Source organism: Echiichthys vipera (assembly GCF_963691815.1).
Source record: "Echiichthys vipera genome assembly, chromosome: 6".
Classification (NCBI taxonomy): Eukaryota; Metazoa; Chordata; class Actinopteri; order Perciformes; family Trachinidae; genus Echiichthys; species Echiichthys vipera.
The window spans coordinates 5968821-5985547 of record NC_139831.1 but is presented as its reverse complement, the minus strand read 5'-3'; the positions used below and the strand labels follow the sequence as shown (position 1 = coordinate 5985547).

The following is a 16727-nucleotide window of genomic DNA, read 5'->3' as shown; positions in this document are numbered from 1 at the left end:
ATTCAAGTGCGATGCTTGATCTTTTAAAATGAACTATTAAGATGCTTAAACTATATTTCCTGCACGAAGAAGCGAATAAAATGAGATCAGGTAGGTTTACCCTCCTTGCACCACCATCACGGAGCGCACACTGTTCTCATATCTGTGCCAAAGACCGAATAAAGCACCAGGTGAGAAACTCCTGTAACAACAACAACAACACGAGCCTGCACGCAGCAGACTGAGACACCGAGGTCTTTTGTGCTGCACGTTTTTTTTAGAGACACCGAGAGAAGACACCAGCTACTAATTTAATTTTGCCCTTCTCCAGATGTCACTTTCCATCTGTGCGCTTGGAAACGCGATGCGCTTTTTACGCACCGGCCTGGAACAGCTTTAACTCAGACTCTTTTTTTTCTTCCCCTCTTTTGTGTCAACGGGTTTTTCTCATGTGCAGTTTCAGATCACATAATCAGGAGCAGCTTAGAGAAACAATAAAATATATATATCGACTCTTGTTTATTAAATAATACAATTGTTTTGGGTAATTATCGAAGCGTTATTGTGGAGGTGCGCGTTTACTGTCCCGCTGGTTTTATCCGGCATTTTTTCCCCCCATGCATTTTGCAGGTGAAAGCTCGCCTTCATCCATCCCGTCAAATTGAGACATCACACTAAATTGCCACGAGAGCATCTACAAAATGATTTTGTATCTGCTCTCGAGCCCCTCCCCTGCAACACGCGGCCTTATTAATAACCGTTTTGATAAGCGTAGGATTTCCTCGGGCGGAGGAGTGAGACGTTGTAGGTGAAATGTGACAGCGGGACCCTCCCATCGCGCTCTCCCTCTCTTTATCCTCCTCTGTTTCTTTGCCTTTTCGGGGGAGTGGATCCATCCAATCCATCCAGAGACAATGGCATTTTGTTCCTCTTTTTGTCCCTCCTGTCGACCCGCATTCCTATATTGCTGAGCAACGATAGTGCGCACTAAATGGAGAGGAGTTGCTCCCATATTCCGGCTATTGTCCGGCACTTGCCAGGGGAATTTAGGGTCTTGCACACATCGCCTTTTCCTGATTTATTTAAGTGAAGGCCTTTAGGTTGAAGCCCTTTATTTGCCACATCATTACAAATTAACTACCGCTTTACTTGAATTAAGGGGTCATTATGTTACTGTAAATCATGTTATGTTTGCAAGCACTGTTGCTGTTTGGAAACTACCTGCAGGCACCACGGAGGCCCCTCTGCAGGACATCGACCGTCTGCACGCTTTGCATCTTGCAAAAAATTATAGAAATTAAAAAAAAACCCATTTATCACCTCGGATTGCAGAGTCTCGCCTTTCGGGATTTAATATTCTCACATCAAAATATCAAACCGCGGCTTCACGCCCCTCCCGAACCAGCTGGAAGAATTAAAAGATGTTGAAACTATAAAAGAGGTGGCGTTTCAATAGCGGGTGGACTATGGTGTAAGGACTATAGAGCACAGGAATAAAGGGCGGCTTCAGTGAAAGAAGGCGATGGCTAAAAGCTATAATTGTATTTGCCTCGGCGAAATATCAGAAAAGACTTCTCGTTTCTTTGAGCGTTATTAGATTAATTCCCAGAGATGGTTTCTTTTCTCGCTGCCAGACGCGTGGAGGGAGGACGGTGGAGCATTTGGCTCTTTGGTTTCAATAATCAAATTAACCATTTGGTACAACTTTCGGGTCCCAGCTCGTGTGTAGAAAGAGAAAATAAAAAGAGAGAGAGAGAAAACATTAACATAATAGGCACCGGGTTGTGTCAAGGAAGAATTCACTTTTTTCTCTCTCCTCCTGACTGGTTGATCTCTGAAAAGACAATGTACACACGGAAGAAAGGGGAGCAACACACTGCAACACGTCAGCAATTGTGGAGAAAGATAATTGATGGCGAACGGCGTCTGTTTTAAGGGGAACACGCGGGAGCTGCAGCCCGAAGACCGCACGGACAATATGTCCGGTTTATAAAAGCGCCTGGTGCCATAGTGCATCTTTAAATGTCCTTTACGTTTATTATAAAAAACAAGTGATTCATTCGTTAAACGACAGCCTTTGTTATGGATTTGGCACCAATATCGTAAGAAAGTTGGTCGTTCCTCACAGTTTGTGTGTGAATATTTAAAAAATAAGAACCTCACTTTAACCTTTACACGGAGGTGAAAGGAGGATTTGCACTGGAGTTACTCTCAGAGCAGCTGACCTGTGGGTTAGAAGGCCTCTTATTTCTTTATTTCATCTCCTTGTTGCGTCGATTCCAACAAATACATGTTTATTTATTGTTGTTTTATTTCCCCAGCCTTTTTTAATTAACATGAATAAATAAGATCAATACTTTGAATAATCAAATCAAACCAGAAGCTCTATAATAATTCTATACTAACATTTTACAGGTTGTGAAATAACATTTTATAATATCCAGTGTCCAAAATGAGCCCACGCGTGATAAAAACCCCGGTTTAAAGTCACTGTGGAGCTTCATACACACACTCAGGGTCATCACTGGGATATTATAGTGATAATTCAGTGTCCGCACACAGATCAATCCCTGAAACACGAATCCAAACATCAAACTCGTCTGCTCCATTTAATGGTTGCTCCATAATTCCTACTGCGCGTTTTTGCGTCCCGATAATTTGGAAGAGGAAAAAAAAATCCGCAGCTTTAAACGAGGACTTGAACTCGGTCCAATGGGGAAAAAAAAACAAAAAAAAAACACGACACACACACGCACACACACACACGAGTGTGTAAGCGCCATAGAAAACGGTTCACCTTATTACACAAACCAAATTAAGCACTCAGCCAATACCGTGAGCCTAAGAGGTCCGATGACTGCATCGCCAGTTCGTTACTTTCATTAGAAAGATGTTATTTGCCAAATCAACGGAATAATGAAAGTAATAAAGACAATTACAAACTCATTTGAATCATAAAACACACCCGGAAGTTTAGCAGAGATTACACCGCAGCAGGGCAGAGGGCAGAATTAGAAAGCCTTGGGTTTATTTGGCAAAAAGGGGGATTTATTAAACATTATTAAACATTATTAAACATTATTATACTGAAGCTGGAAAACTGCTTTATTACTGTGCGTAAATGTTTATATGTTGAGTCAATTTTTAACTTTCATTTATTGACTTTTTTATTATTTAAAGGGGATTTAAAAGTCTAATTGATGAGTTTAAAACAATGGAAGATGTCAGAGCTCGTGCAGTGCAAGGTGAAATAAAACAAAGGGGAAATCAGAACAAAGGGTGTATTCTGTACAGTGGATGCAGCGCTGTGGTTATGGGTGTGATTGGTGCGCACTGTGGGGGAGAACACACTCCAAGAAGCCTTTTTTATTCAGTGTAACCATAAAAAAAACCTCAAATAAAAAAATGAAGATCATTTGTTTCAGTAATTTGACACAAAACATTATAAAACAATTGAAACGAGCGACTTCACCCCAGTTGCAGATTTTTATTTGTCCCAAAAAAATGAGATTTTAAACCTATAAACGACAAAACGGGCTGTAACAGTGGTTTAAAAGGAGCATGTTTTGCTGGTTCGGTGCAGAGGACCAGAGTCAGAAACAGTCGGAGCAGACGGGCAGAAGGAAGAGGCAGAGGGGGAATACTATGTGAAATCCTGCCCAAGGTATACGGTCGCTTAAAAGGCTTAAAAGCTTGGAGAAAATTGGATCAGGGAGAATCGTCACCCAACTTTCATTATTTCCAAGTGGTGTGATTGAATTAAAGGGCAAGATGGTGGTTGGAGAGGAGTGGGGTGGATGGGTAGAGGGGTGGAGGGGTGGAGGGGGTGCGGCGGCGGCGGTGGAGGGGTGCGTAATGGCGTGGTATTAAATTCTAATTAGAGATGCAGGGGATCAATGATAGGGAGGTTGGACAGCCCGGGCCCCCAGTGCCAGCCCAATAGACTGATGAGTTATTGTCATGTAAAAAAGCGCTAGCAATAAGACCAAACGCTTTGCTATTGTCCAAGCGGAAAGAGCCAAGTTTATTATGAGGACTATATGCTCTAGAGACCTCGGGCTAGGCGGCTCTTAGGGGGCTTTTCATAAAACAGGGCTAGGTTCCTATAAAGGAGGCCAGTTTTGGAGCAGGCGCTGAGCAGTGAACATCTACCCACCGTCCAGCCTCCTTCCAACCAGTTCAAACCAAACAAGTCATCTTTCCCCCCCATCTCAGACCGCGCGTCCTCCTCATTTTGATTCCTATTCTTTTTTTTACTTTCTAACCCATTTTTTGGGGCTAGATTTGGTTTGCCGTCTCTTTTTTTCCCGGGAAGTGCAGCTTTCTAACGCCACCGAGCCTTCTCAAATGTATAAAATGGAGTATTCTTACCTAAATTCCTCTGCCTACGAGTCATGTATGGCCGGGATGGACACGACGAGCTTGGCATCGGCCTATGCGGACTTCAGCTCGTGCAGTCAAGCCAGTGGGTTTCAGTACAATCCCATCAGGACAACTTTCGGGGCCACCTCCGGCTGTCCGTCCCTCACGCCGGGGTCCTGCAGCCTGGGGACCCTGCGGGACCACCAGAGCAGCCCGTACGCCGCAGGTAAGCAGCGGCTCCGGAGCCTCAACCCGGCGTATTATAGGACTCCTTGATTGCATTTGAAAATGGAAATGTGTTTAGTATTTACCAAACGAAATTTGCTTACACAAATGAAAGAATTTATCACGTTAGAAGCGATTGCAGGCAAGCGGTAATTCGGTTACGGGGTTATACTATCCCAGTCACACCCAAAACCGCCAACAGAATTATCTTAAGCTGCCAAAATGATCGGCATAATTTATTTACTTTGCGATGAGACATAAAGCTTGGGAAATAATTAGATAACCAAAGACTAAAGCTCATTATTGACACCGAATTGGAGTTACAGTAGCAACACACGGGGCGGATGGGAACATTATGACAAGTTTTCAAACTTGAGCCTCAATCTGAGGAGCAACAATTAGTTTAACATCACAATTAACCGCATCACAGGTCAGCCACGTTATCAATTCAGAAGTAATTCGCAGGTAATCAAAGGCGTAATACAATTGAACGCTTTAGCCCAGCATCCATAACCGGATTTTATACAAAATATCCAATTTACTTCCATTTGACAATTACACCCTCATATCTCACAGTGCACAGATAAGAGCAGTGCACTGACGGTGACATTTTATTTGTTTACAGTTCCCTACAAACTGTTCACGGATCACGGCGGACTGAACGAGAAGAGGAAGCAGAGGCGCATCCGGACCACGTTCACCAGCGCCCAGCTGAAGGAGCTGGAGCGGGTTTTTGCTGAAACGCACTACCCGGACATCTACACCCGAGAGGAGCTGGCACTCAAAATCGATCTGACCGAAGCCCGAGTGCAGGTACACAGCCCCCGGCTCTGCAGCAAACGCCGACCTGCTCCGTATTACGCACGATTACGCACGGGTGGATTTATAATGCAAATAAGAAACATTTTGAGACACTGCATTTAATCACTTATAGGTTTTAGTGAAATATAAGCTTTAAGGCTTTGCCATGATGAACCGTCTCCACCTGCTGGCACCATCGAACACACTCATGCACCAGTGCGCAAAATAAAGATGGTGTTTGTTTTTAGGGACACTTTAAAACATTTAAACGTCAAAACGCGTTTATAAGACACTCAAATCATTAGCTGTGCTTTAGAGCCTCGTTGTCTTGTCAATTTGGAAATAATAAATAGTTTTAGATGATCTTTTTTGTCAAAAACCAACCCTCCATGGTGGTTAACTCTTCTCTTGCACCCTTTCTCTATTTTCCAGGTGTGGTTCCAAAACCGGCGTGCCAAGTTTCGCAAGCAGGAGCGGGCAGCTGCAGCGGCCGCAGCGGCTGCCAAGTCCAACTCTGGAAAGAAGTCCGACTCCAGAGATGAAGACATTAAAGACACCAAATCCACCGACCCGGACAGCACAGGAGGACCTGGCCCGAACCCCCTCCCCACCTCCAACTGCGGCGGACCGAGCCCCACTGGAGTCCAGGTCAACACCACCGGGAACGGACAGGTGGACCAAGTGAAGACCTCCGTTGCCACCAGCATGGGGGTGACAGCAGCGAGCCAGGGCTGGGCCACCGCCCCGGGGACCATCACCTCTATCCCGGACTCATTGGGCGGGCCGTTCGCCAGCGTACTGTCGTCTTTGCAAAGACAGAACGGAGCCAAAGCTACATTAGTAAAGACCAGCATGTTCTAGTGAAGCTTCACAGCGGAGGAGGAAAAACAGTTCCCTCAGCCTCCGGAGACTGAAAAGCAATCGCCCGAGACAGACTTAAGGACAATTACGAGCAGTTAAAAGAAGACGGCACCTCTGTTATTTTATTTTTATGCCTTGCGCCGTTTCTTGTGGTCAGTTGACACGTTTGCTGTGAAAATACCCACCTTGACAAGTCACGTTGTCTGATAACAACATTTGTGTTTTCTCAAAACGAGTGTAAGTTCGGTGAAATGTTTCCACTTGTTTCCGGTCCTGTCTAAAGACTGAAATCACACATTACTGTACTTATATCTACAAAATGATCATTTCAGAACAAGACAACACAACTCAACCCGATGCAAAAGGACACATTTAAGACTGAACACTGGACAGAGTGACTTGTTAAGATGAACCTTTTTTTGGGGGGGGCCAATTCATGAGAAAACGCAGACGTTGCGCACTGGAAACGCGTCGTGCCATCAGTGCGCAAAAGGGGCCTCGTTAAGTCACATTACATGTCAGAGTTCAACAGCTGCTTTGTTCGGTAGAGAGACGTGTTAAAGTCCACGGCCGAGGGTGCTCTCTCTCTCTCTCACAGATCCACGGTGTGACAGCGCAAACCCAACGAGGCCTGACGCGGTTTGCTTTCCTGCCCCCCCCCCCCCCCCGCAGACACGACAGCCAGACGTTTCCAGGGCTGCTGAGAGTTTAGTTTCTTTAAATTATCGATATAAACACAATTGTTTCCTCGAGAAAAAAAAAGGCACAAACTACCGCAATGTTCACCTCTTGACAGGAAATGTGTGTGTGTGTTTCGTGTGTCTTTCTACGGCAGTGTTTTGTGGCTCAAACTGTACAGTGTTAATGCGTATTCTTGTCTCCTATAGTTGAACCATAGGCCATACTCCCTCGTAGATCGACCATACAAGTCTTTTTGGATGTTTTACAAAATCCCCTGGGAAGAATTTATTTTGGGTAAAAAAAAAAAGAGAAAGGGGGAATGGATGCAAACATTGTATTTATTTCTATATAATTTGCATGTTGTCTCTCTCTCTCTCGCTCTGTCTGATTTTTTTTACAATGAGTTCTCTTCCATTGTGTGAGCATTATGTAACCTGTTTTGTCCCGGATCTGAAAGTTATTTATATGTAGGTAATGAATGCTTATATTTAAGAAGGAAATATTTCTACATGTGCACATAGTTTTCCAGGTGTACCATTGAAATGGTTGTTGATGATAAAAAACAAATAATAGTCCAAGTTGCTTTTGTCATGTTTTATTTGGACACAGAGGGAAAGTTATTCGTTGTTATATTACAGATTGACATATTCTTCAGTTATATGATCCTAAACTAAACTTATTAATAACTACTCAGTCATAAATGCAAAGGTTTTAAAGCCTCGTTCGTTTGAAAAAGCTGCAGATTTCAGCACCACGGACAGCTCCGCAGCGCTTCGCCATTCAACGACCCTCAGGATTCATTTCCCCTAAATCGATGATAAAATTTGCCTTTACATGAACAGAATTTCACCGGTTTCAACGCAAATCTTTAGAATCAAGTGTGGCGCGTCTGAAACAGAAATATAATTAAAAAGAAACGCTCACACGATGTCAAAAAATGTCAATAGACCTGAGGAAAGATGGAAACAATTTCATCTTTAATAAACTGTTTTCTTTTAAGAAAATCAGATTTTAACCTTTTAAAGACCAAAGCATTTCCAAATCCTATTTACACATTACACCTTATTTTATACAACACCCAAATACAGGAACCACCACATGATGATGTCAAATGCAGTCTTCAAAGAACATTTACAGCATTTGACACTTTTAGGCCAAAGCCCGATGTTGTCATTTTAGGCTTTAAATTCAATTCAATTCAATTTTATTTATAGTGCCAAACCATAACAAAAGTTATCTCAGGAAACTTTACAGAGTAGGTAAAGACCACACTCTATGACTTATTTATGATTTACAGAGACCCAACAATTCCCCCGTAGAGGACGGTGGCAACGAAAACCTTCAATATAACAGACAGGAACGTCAGACAGACCCAGCTCTGTGGAGGACGGACATCTGTCTGCACCTGTCTTTACAGGGTTAAACTGACAGACTTCAATATATTTGTTATTATGTGTGTTTCTGAGGCCATAACAACAATAACATTTTATGACCCAATCTTCTGTTTATAATATTGTTTTATGCGTCATCATCGTCGATTTTGCCAGGTCTCCTCAAATTTACCTGGTTAATAAAAAGGTTTAACAATAACATGAATAAATAAACGAATAAGCCACAGAGAAGTTCTGCCGTAAACACGATTTAAAACGAAATCAGTCCTCAACAGGACACTTGAGTGGATGCATTATCAAATGTTTAAAACATTTATTCACCACCTTCTTTTACTTATTTCAGGTGGTGCATTATAATTTTTTTATGTGGGATGATTGGAAACACAAAAGAAAGAAGCAGTTTTAATTTATCACATTTTATTTATAAACATACAGTATGCTATAAATGCCGTTGCATTTAAACATCAAATGCATCTATATTTCGGATAGTGTTCAGGTCATTATTACAATAAATACAGAACAGACGCAAAGGTTTCGTTCCCCAACCATCCTGTTTAGAAGACCGTCTGAATATAGAGCTCCGTCTCAAAGATCCCGTAAGAAGAGACTCAGCCGAGATTTATTCATGAACTAAATGAGGATGAGAAATAAAATACACAACCGGAACAGAAGCTTATAAACACTGTAGCTCAGAGAGATGAACCCGCAGGAGAAGCTTGGCTATAGGACGCAGTGGAGGAGGAGGAGGAGGAGGCAGCTAGTTTGCTTTCATACAGCAAATCATTTGGTTTTAGGCTTAAACGTGCATTTTTTTACATCCACAATACATAACCGAGCTCTTCTCATACAAGATCAAAAAAAAAAAAGAAGAAGCAAGTGACTTAAAGTGTCCAGCTGGCGGCAAAGATCTTTAGTTTCCATCCAACCAAATATTGCACAAGAGCATCTGCTGCTGGTATGAGTGTTTGCATTACCTCTGCTGTGTCACTAGATGCAACATGTACTGGTGAGTTTTGTCTTTTTGTCATTTTATAAATGAATCCTACCACTGAGCAATTATCAAAATGACCTCATTTAATAGCGTACAGAAGTCTATATCTCTCTAGAACATTCAAAGGAAATCAATGGTCTCCCCTGCAGTGTGTGTATATATATTTGTATCCAAATAGACAACACATGTATTCCTTTGCACCGGCTTGTGTCACTGCAAATCACTGAGGAATCACAGGGGGAAATATGACATTAAGGGTTGTTCATGTAAAATAAGCAGTACTTAACTGAAGTGTGATGTAAAGGAGGGCTGCAGCCTGTCTGTCTGCAGTTTAAGGGTTCAAATTTGGCCAGATCCCTCCCTACACCCATGAATGAAACGAAAATAAAATAAAAATAAAACACCATACAGCTGGTGTGTGTTTTTTCCTGCATCACCTTGCTTTCCTAAGGCACGTTAAAGTCCTGACTTTCCAAGCGGACAGGCTGGCCGAGGAGCAACCCGCCGTGACCCGAGAGCACTAAAACAGCTCACGAGTCGTGTTATTGCCCTAAAGATGAACTGCATCCATAATATGTGTTTCTATCAGAAGCTAATTTTATTCAGAAGCACAGAACGAGAGACACTGGGGGGGTTCACTGTGAGGAGCGAAGGGTACAAAATAGTGACTTATTGTTTGTGTTGTGTCTGTGGATCTAAGTCGTGGTTTTATAGTGACCTTCACTGCACTTTTGAATTACGTTTCTGTATTTTTTAAATCTAGCACTAAAGGGGCAAACAATTATTCCTATTACGGAGATCCAGTCTGTTTATAGAAATAGAAAAAATCCAATTTGAGCTGCCTGACCACATATTCAGTTTTCTCTCCCGTTTTTGGATTTGAATCCAAATTAAGAGAATTGTCCTTAAATGATAATAACTATGTGATAAACTGCATTTCCATCATAATGAACTGAAAGGTAAATATTCACATTTTGTTTCCAACCAGGAAAATATAATCGCATTCTACTTAACCGAGACCTGAACACCATATTTTCTTTCTGTGTGTTCACTGTGACAGTGCTGGACGTTAGCGTTAGCCTACCTGTGTTTGAAGCATCTGCAAATGTTATTGTCTTTTCTTTTCAACATGGCCGCCACCTCAGAACAGTCTCTCTCTCTTTCTCTCTAGCTCTCTCTCTCGGCCGCTCGCTCGCTGCATGATGAAACAGAGTCTGTGGTGGAACGTGGACCAATCAAATCCGGATTTCACTCACATATCAGATGACATTAACACCAAGAGTATATATTTGTTTAAATGTTTGACTGTCCCCAGATCCCCCCGTTTGGCCCCATGTGATGAATCTTCATTGGTTATTGAGGATGCAAAGATCCCGACACGCTGCGAAGGACATGGTTTGCAGATAATCGGGTTAAAACAGGGATGGGGTTTCTTCCATGAACCTCGTGTGCTTTTCTGTTGAGCGTCACAACGTGGTTGGCTGTCCGGCCGCTTGAAAGGAGAAAGAGAGAGAATGAAACCCACAAGTTTTACTAGCCACAATTGTTTTTTTGGGGTGGGGGGTGGGAGGGTGTTTGGTTAAGGTTAAGGACACGAAGCTCTTATAAAAGAAAAGCTCTTAGCTCAGGATAATGACTTTGGGGCCTTCTGATTTGATTTTGTGGTTTTCCGATCCCCAAATGATAACAGCTGGTGAGAGGTTATGTAAATGTGAGCCGCGTCTTTCAGAAAGCATGAACCTTTGCTCTTGTGCAGACGAGGTGAAAGGGACAGGAAGTTACAGTCGTCCTCTCCCAGCTGCTACACACTACAACAGTTTCTCTGGGGGGACCTGATGCAGCTTCAGAGCCATCCCTCCGTTCAGCCAAGCTTCACCGAGCCTGACACGTCTTTATTAAAGCTGCACTGGGTCGGATTTTTATATTAAAATACACTCGTCTTATCAGCCACACAGCGGGGCTGCAATAAAGAAGGAAACCTCTGAAATACACCTTCAAGTTTCTATCATAAAACAGTGTCAAGTTGACTTTGGAAATAATAAATCAAACAAAGATTTGTCTGTTTTCCTACCTGATTTATGAGCACCGTATTTACTGCTGGTGCTACGACACCATCCCCTTATTGAACACTGCATTTATTCATCAGGGAAAATATGAAATATGGCCGACATCACCAAATAATTACAAAACAACAACACCTTACTCTTTTTATAACGTTGAATAATTAAACTCTCTCTTTATGTAACAGCATATTTATTTATTTCTGCTGGTTGAGTTTGTTGATATTCAGGACGGTGGTTCATTTGCTTGGAACCAGCTGACAGAAGCTGACATTCATAATTCATTTATGTTTGGGATGGATGGATGGAAACATTGTTATAGAGGCAGCAAACAGAGAGAGAAAGGGTGTGAGACAAAAGAGAGAGAGAGGGGGGGGGGGTAGGACAGAGCTTGGGCGAGAGAAAGGCAGTGGAGGGACTTACAGCGGGAGCGGATGTAGCACTGGTGGCAGTTAAGGAGGCCGTTTTTGATCCGGACGTCCGTCCCTGTGGTGGTGTCGCCTAACTGTCCCTTACACACCCCACACTGAAGAGAGACAGCGATATTAACAACAGATATTAGCAAAAACTTTATTCAATCAGGACTAAATAGTACAATGTTTCTGGGGGCTATACAGTACTGCAGGAGTGATGTATTTTTGGAGGCTGACCCTGAGGTTAGCATGGCCAGAGTTCCCTCGACAAAAAGCTACAGGACTTTTCCACTGGATTTTGGAAAATAAACTTTGTGGCAAACAAAAGTTTATTATACTTATAAATTTTTCAGAAAGATAATCTTCATCAATGAACACAACTTTTATGATTTTTTAAGCGTAAATGCTATCACCACAAGCAAAACGCTAACGTCAGGCTACAAACTAACTACACCACCCAGTAGCTTCCAACAAATTCATAAGTGGGGTATTGACGGACGTACTTAATCACGTGGAAGAAAACGTTAAAATCTCTTAAGCTTGTGTTACCACAGACCTTGAAACAGGTATCGGAAAATAAATTCATTCAAAAAACCCACTGACTCTGAGACGAGGGAACTGGAAATCCCAACTCACTCTGGGTTTAAGGGTTCATTCCTGCAGTACTGCCGTAGATTAATACACAGCTGGTGCTCTACTGAGTATCTCAGGTGTGCAGGACAGCCTACATGGGACTGACTCAAAATACATAGTTCCCATGCTCATTATAATGAAGGAACATGTCACCCAGTGCAACATTGTGGCTTATTAATATGTACACAACAACTGAGCTCTGCGGCACAGAGGAACAAGATATACTAGGCTTTGATACGCACATAGTGTCAATACATTTCACACAACAACACTACTGCTGCTAAAAAGTAGAAAAGAAAAGAGAGAACAATACTGAAATGCCTGTCACTGACCTTAAAGCAGTGAATGTGGAAGTAAAGACTGAGGGTCTCTATGATCATGGCCGCCCCCTTCCCCAACGGCTGCCCACAACTGGAGCACAGCTTCTTCCCACTGACAGACCTACAGGAGAGAGAGAGACATAGAAAAGACGAAGCAACTATAAATGATGTAAAGTACTGACAGACTCAATAAGCTGTTCATTGGTTAGTGTTTTGTTATACTGGGAACACGAGAAAGACAGGAAGAGAAATAGAGACATTCTGTTGTTAGAGAAAAACTAAATCACACCCAACATGACTCTGAACTTAAGAGTTTGAACACAGGGTCAACTGTACAATGACACGTACACAGTACACAATGATTCATCAACACGTTTTAAACAGCACTTTTTGTCTGCATAAACATTAAAATAGTAACATGTTCTGCAAAAACAATTTGAAACATTAATGCTAACCGTTTGCCGTGGTTCATCAATAAACTGATAGCCGTTGCATCCTTATCTGATATCGATTCATAAAAAGAAAGAAATCAATCTTTTATTGGTATCATATGAAACTAGATGTTGGACTAAAGGATCCATTGGTACCAACCATGTCATGCTACTCAATGACTGTAGAGTCTGTACTTGATTGCATTGATTGCTGTAGTGTTTTTAATATACATTAATATTGTCATGATGCGACAGGTTAGAGAGGGTTCCTTATACAATTTACAACATTCATTTTCTTAGAATCTCTTTCAATACTGGTTTTGTATCTGAAGTATCTATAGTCAAATCGACATTGAATCAAATCGAATTGTGACTTTGTGAACTGAAATCGAATCGATTCGGGTAATCAGTGGTGATACTCAGCTCTAACTGTGACGTATAATCCATCCATGCCATGTTTCAGATGTCTCCTCCTGCTGCTGCTCTCTGCTTTTTTAAAATAAGAAATAAAATTCCTACCAGCCGGCGAGCAAAGGCTGGTAAGAAGTATTGTAGAGGAGGAGGAAGAGCTCGCTGGAGGAGTTTCCATCTCTCAACAGTCCCCCATCATCTCTACAGTGTCTTCAAAGTGGTTGAAGAATATTAAGGCTATATTTTTAATACCGTTCACAAGTTTAGTGAATGGATTCCTTAAATAAAAAGACCAATAAGCTATTAATGGTCTTTGTATTTGAGTTTCTACTGATTAAGATGCTTGTGTGTTCAACAGAGCCTGTCCACACGTCTCCTTGTGTCATTTTCCAAACATCTAACTGTATTTCAATGATCTGAAACTGCAGGTGAGCAGCTGAATTTCTAGAAAACTCTGACATTTCCATGTATTATATTAAAATTCACAACACATTCAAGGGTCCTTGCTGCAGTGGTACATGTAATGGGACGGGTGGAGAAATGTAGGCAGCAAAGCAGACAATGACAGTGCAGAAAAGAAGCGGCGCCCTCAATGTGGGCTGTTTGTGATGCAGTACCTGTTGGGTGCTGGAGGCAGTGTGTCTGGAGGTGGTGAACATGCTGCAGGGTTTTTTGATGAGCTGCGGCACATGTTATTATCAATGGGACCACTCCTGGAAATGGACAGCGACATGCAACATGATGATGACTCACATGGACTCTATTGGCTGAGTCAGACACAAACCAATCAAAGCCAGAACAAACTGAACACCCGAAAACAACTGAGTGATGTCTGAGCCAAACCTAGACTTATCTTATTCTTTAAAATGCACTGTTATGTTACTGAGTCTTATGAATGTATGAATGAACACTTTTCTTGTCGCAGACTTTTGTTTCTCTGTGTTGAGGAAGACTATGAGGGGAAATACAGGCACAAGATGCCACCTGCTGGTCAAACAGGTTAACTGTAAGTGTGACGAAAACACCCACTCTTACCAGTCACTATTCTGGTATTTTGATATATGTATTGACAGCTGGGGTGATATTGTGAATGCAGTCTAGTATTAAAGTACCTGAGGGCCCACCCTGAAAGTATAGGAATGTTATTAAACAATAAAAGTTACATGACGAAATAAAACAATGCTTAACATGGTTTTGTAGAATAAATCCCATGCAAACAATAAAAAAAAACATCTCAGTCATGAAATCCATACCGAACATTTTTAAATGAATGTATTCTCTGTTGTGATAATAGGAACTAGTGCTGTAACCTGTGCTTGGTTGTGTCACACCGTCATTAAAGGACATTCTGTGTGACCATAACGTTGTGCCCTTAACTCTTCTACCTAGGAGACAAATAAAGCTGAAAAGGAGTGAACACTATGAAATCGAGGTATTGTGGCAGAGCTTGGACTGTAGGCTTCTCTCACACACGTTCACACACCTCCTGTCTCCTGCAGGCCGCCCAGGCTTGTTGCTGTCTGCTGAAGGCTCTTCTTGTTTCTTCACTGGAGTCGAGGCTTTGGTTGGCATCATAGGAAGTTTTTGGCCGTTCTGCAGACTGTGACCGAGTGTCTCTGCCTGACTGCTGCTCTGACTCACCGAGCTGAGGATCAGGAACAAATGATGTTGAGATTAATTTGTTTTCTATCAAACCACATGATATAAACTGTTACTTCAATGATCCCACTAAGATTTACAGTATTTTTCCTTGATGGTACCCTGACCAAAGAAAAACAGGGCTGAGATAAAAGTTGCAGATACACAACAACCAAAACTCTCCAAACACATGAAGCACCAGTTTCCCTAAACATATGTAAAAAGCAGTAAAATCAAAACATTATTGTTTAACATTTCATTGTTTGTGTATCTGCAGGTGATACACACACAATGAAACTAGTTTCTAGGGGGTACTGGTCTGATTTTATATTCTTCTCTAGTAGTTTCCATCTTCAACACACTGTTCCCACTCGTTTCTTACATGACTGGAAATAACCTTGCTACACTAAAGCCACATAAGGCCACATCTTAAGCATCTGCTGCTCAGAATGTCAGCTGAAATGGCTAAAACACAGCATTTACCACTCTAAGATAGCTGGCTAACCTTCTGCCTGTTTTCATGCTGTCGTCAGCGGTGCTGATGTCACTGGTCCTGTCGTTTTCTCTCCGTTTCCATTCGACACTCTCTGTGCTCCCCCTCTGTGCCGACCAATCACAAACAGGGAACAGTTAGCTGAACAACCAGTCAAAAAGCAGAACACTGTGCCCACTAAAGTCATTCTAACCGATTGTCACCCAGACGAGTCCCCTCATGAGTTGATACAAAGTGAATGCATGCTTCTAACAAACTAACTATCCATAATCAGTAAATCAGCCATTCACCGACTGCCTCTCCAACAGTTCCTGCTTGCGTTCCCAGTCAGCCAGCGAACGGACGATGGTGTCCTGGGGTTGCGAGATGGAGGAGATCTCCCCTCTGCTGGGGGAGGGCAGTGCTGAGGAGTGGGGAGTGAGAGGCGCCACAGTTTCCTCCAGTATCCTGCGCTCCTGTTGTGATGGGAGAGCTGGGTGAGTTTTCAAGAACGTCATGGGTTAAGATTATCACTCAAAATATACACTACAAAATTCCCATATATTATTCATATAACTGTCGCTCTCATCCAGAACAACAACACTGAACAATGATCCTGATTTCTGATCCTCAGTGTTGTGAGTTACACTGAAAACACATAACAGGTGCAACATGATGGCTCCAGCATCAGCATGCACACACCTCCTCGTGGTACTTCCTCTCCTCCTCCGCCACCTCCCTCTGTGCTTTCTCCCACTCCTCCTTCAGCTTCTCCTGTTCGCGCCGGTACTTCTCCTGTCACCATGGCAACAGACACATGACATACAGCACAGAGCCTCAACGAAGACGAAGACTTAACTTTCTGCAGGTGGATATTTTGGCAGGAAAACAGAGATAATGCACAGACATATCTGGCTGCATCAAAATGGGCTTTTCAAAAGACCTCAGTTGACAAAATTCTCTCCTACTGCATTCTTCTTAATTTAATCCAAGAAGAGACAGACCTGTAAATCCTGCTGTAATAATTGGTAGATTATATATAATGTCCATTCCCTCAG

General features: G+C 42.3%; 2 protein-coding genes across 9 annotated transcripts in view; one reads left to right on the top strand and one right to left on the bottom strand.

The window, feature by feature from the left end:
- Nucleotides 1-4326: 4326 nt before the first annotated feature.
- On the top strand, nt 4327-6228 carry phox2bb (paired like homeobox 2Bb; the record flags this gene model as incomplete). The annotated part of the gene is made up of 3 exons (XM_083915810.1): nt 4327-4567; nt 5192-5379; nt 5800-6228. The coding sequence occupies 3 exons, from the start codon at nt 4327-4329 to the stop codon at nt 6226-6228; spliced, it is 858 nt and encodes a 285-aa protein (XP_083771936.1).
- Nucleotides 6229-8710: 2482 nt separating this feature from the next.
- Nucleotides 8711-16727, bottom strand: part of LOC310948724 (LIM and calponin homology domains-containing protein 1-like) — an 88867-nt gene continuing 80850 nt past the window's right edge. For 7 of the 8 annotated variants that reach the window (XM_083915945.1, XM_083915948.1, XM_083915949.1 and 4 more), the window contains 8 exons: nt 16372-16464; nt 15981-16145; nt 15703-15797; nt 15043-15204; nt 14177-14272; nt 12730-12838; nt 11775-11877; nt 8711-10783 (listed from right to left, as the gene is read on the bottom strand). In XM_083915945.1, the coding sequence (XP_083772071.1) occupies nt 10758-10783; nt 11775-11877; nt 12730-12838; nt 14177-14272; nt 15043-15204; nt 15703-15797; nt 15981-16145; nt 16372-16464 (849 nt within the window). In that variant the 3' untranslated portion in view covers nt 8711-10757. The remainder of the gene's footprint in view (nt 10784-11774; nt 11878-12729; nt 12839-14176; nt 14273-15042; nt 15205-15702; nt 15798-15980; nt 16146-16371; nt 16465-16727) is intronic. The other variant, XM_083915950.1, reaches the window with a different exon arrangement.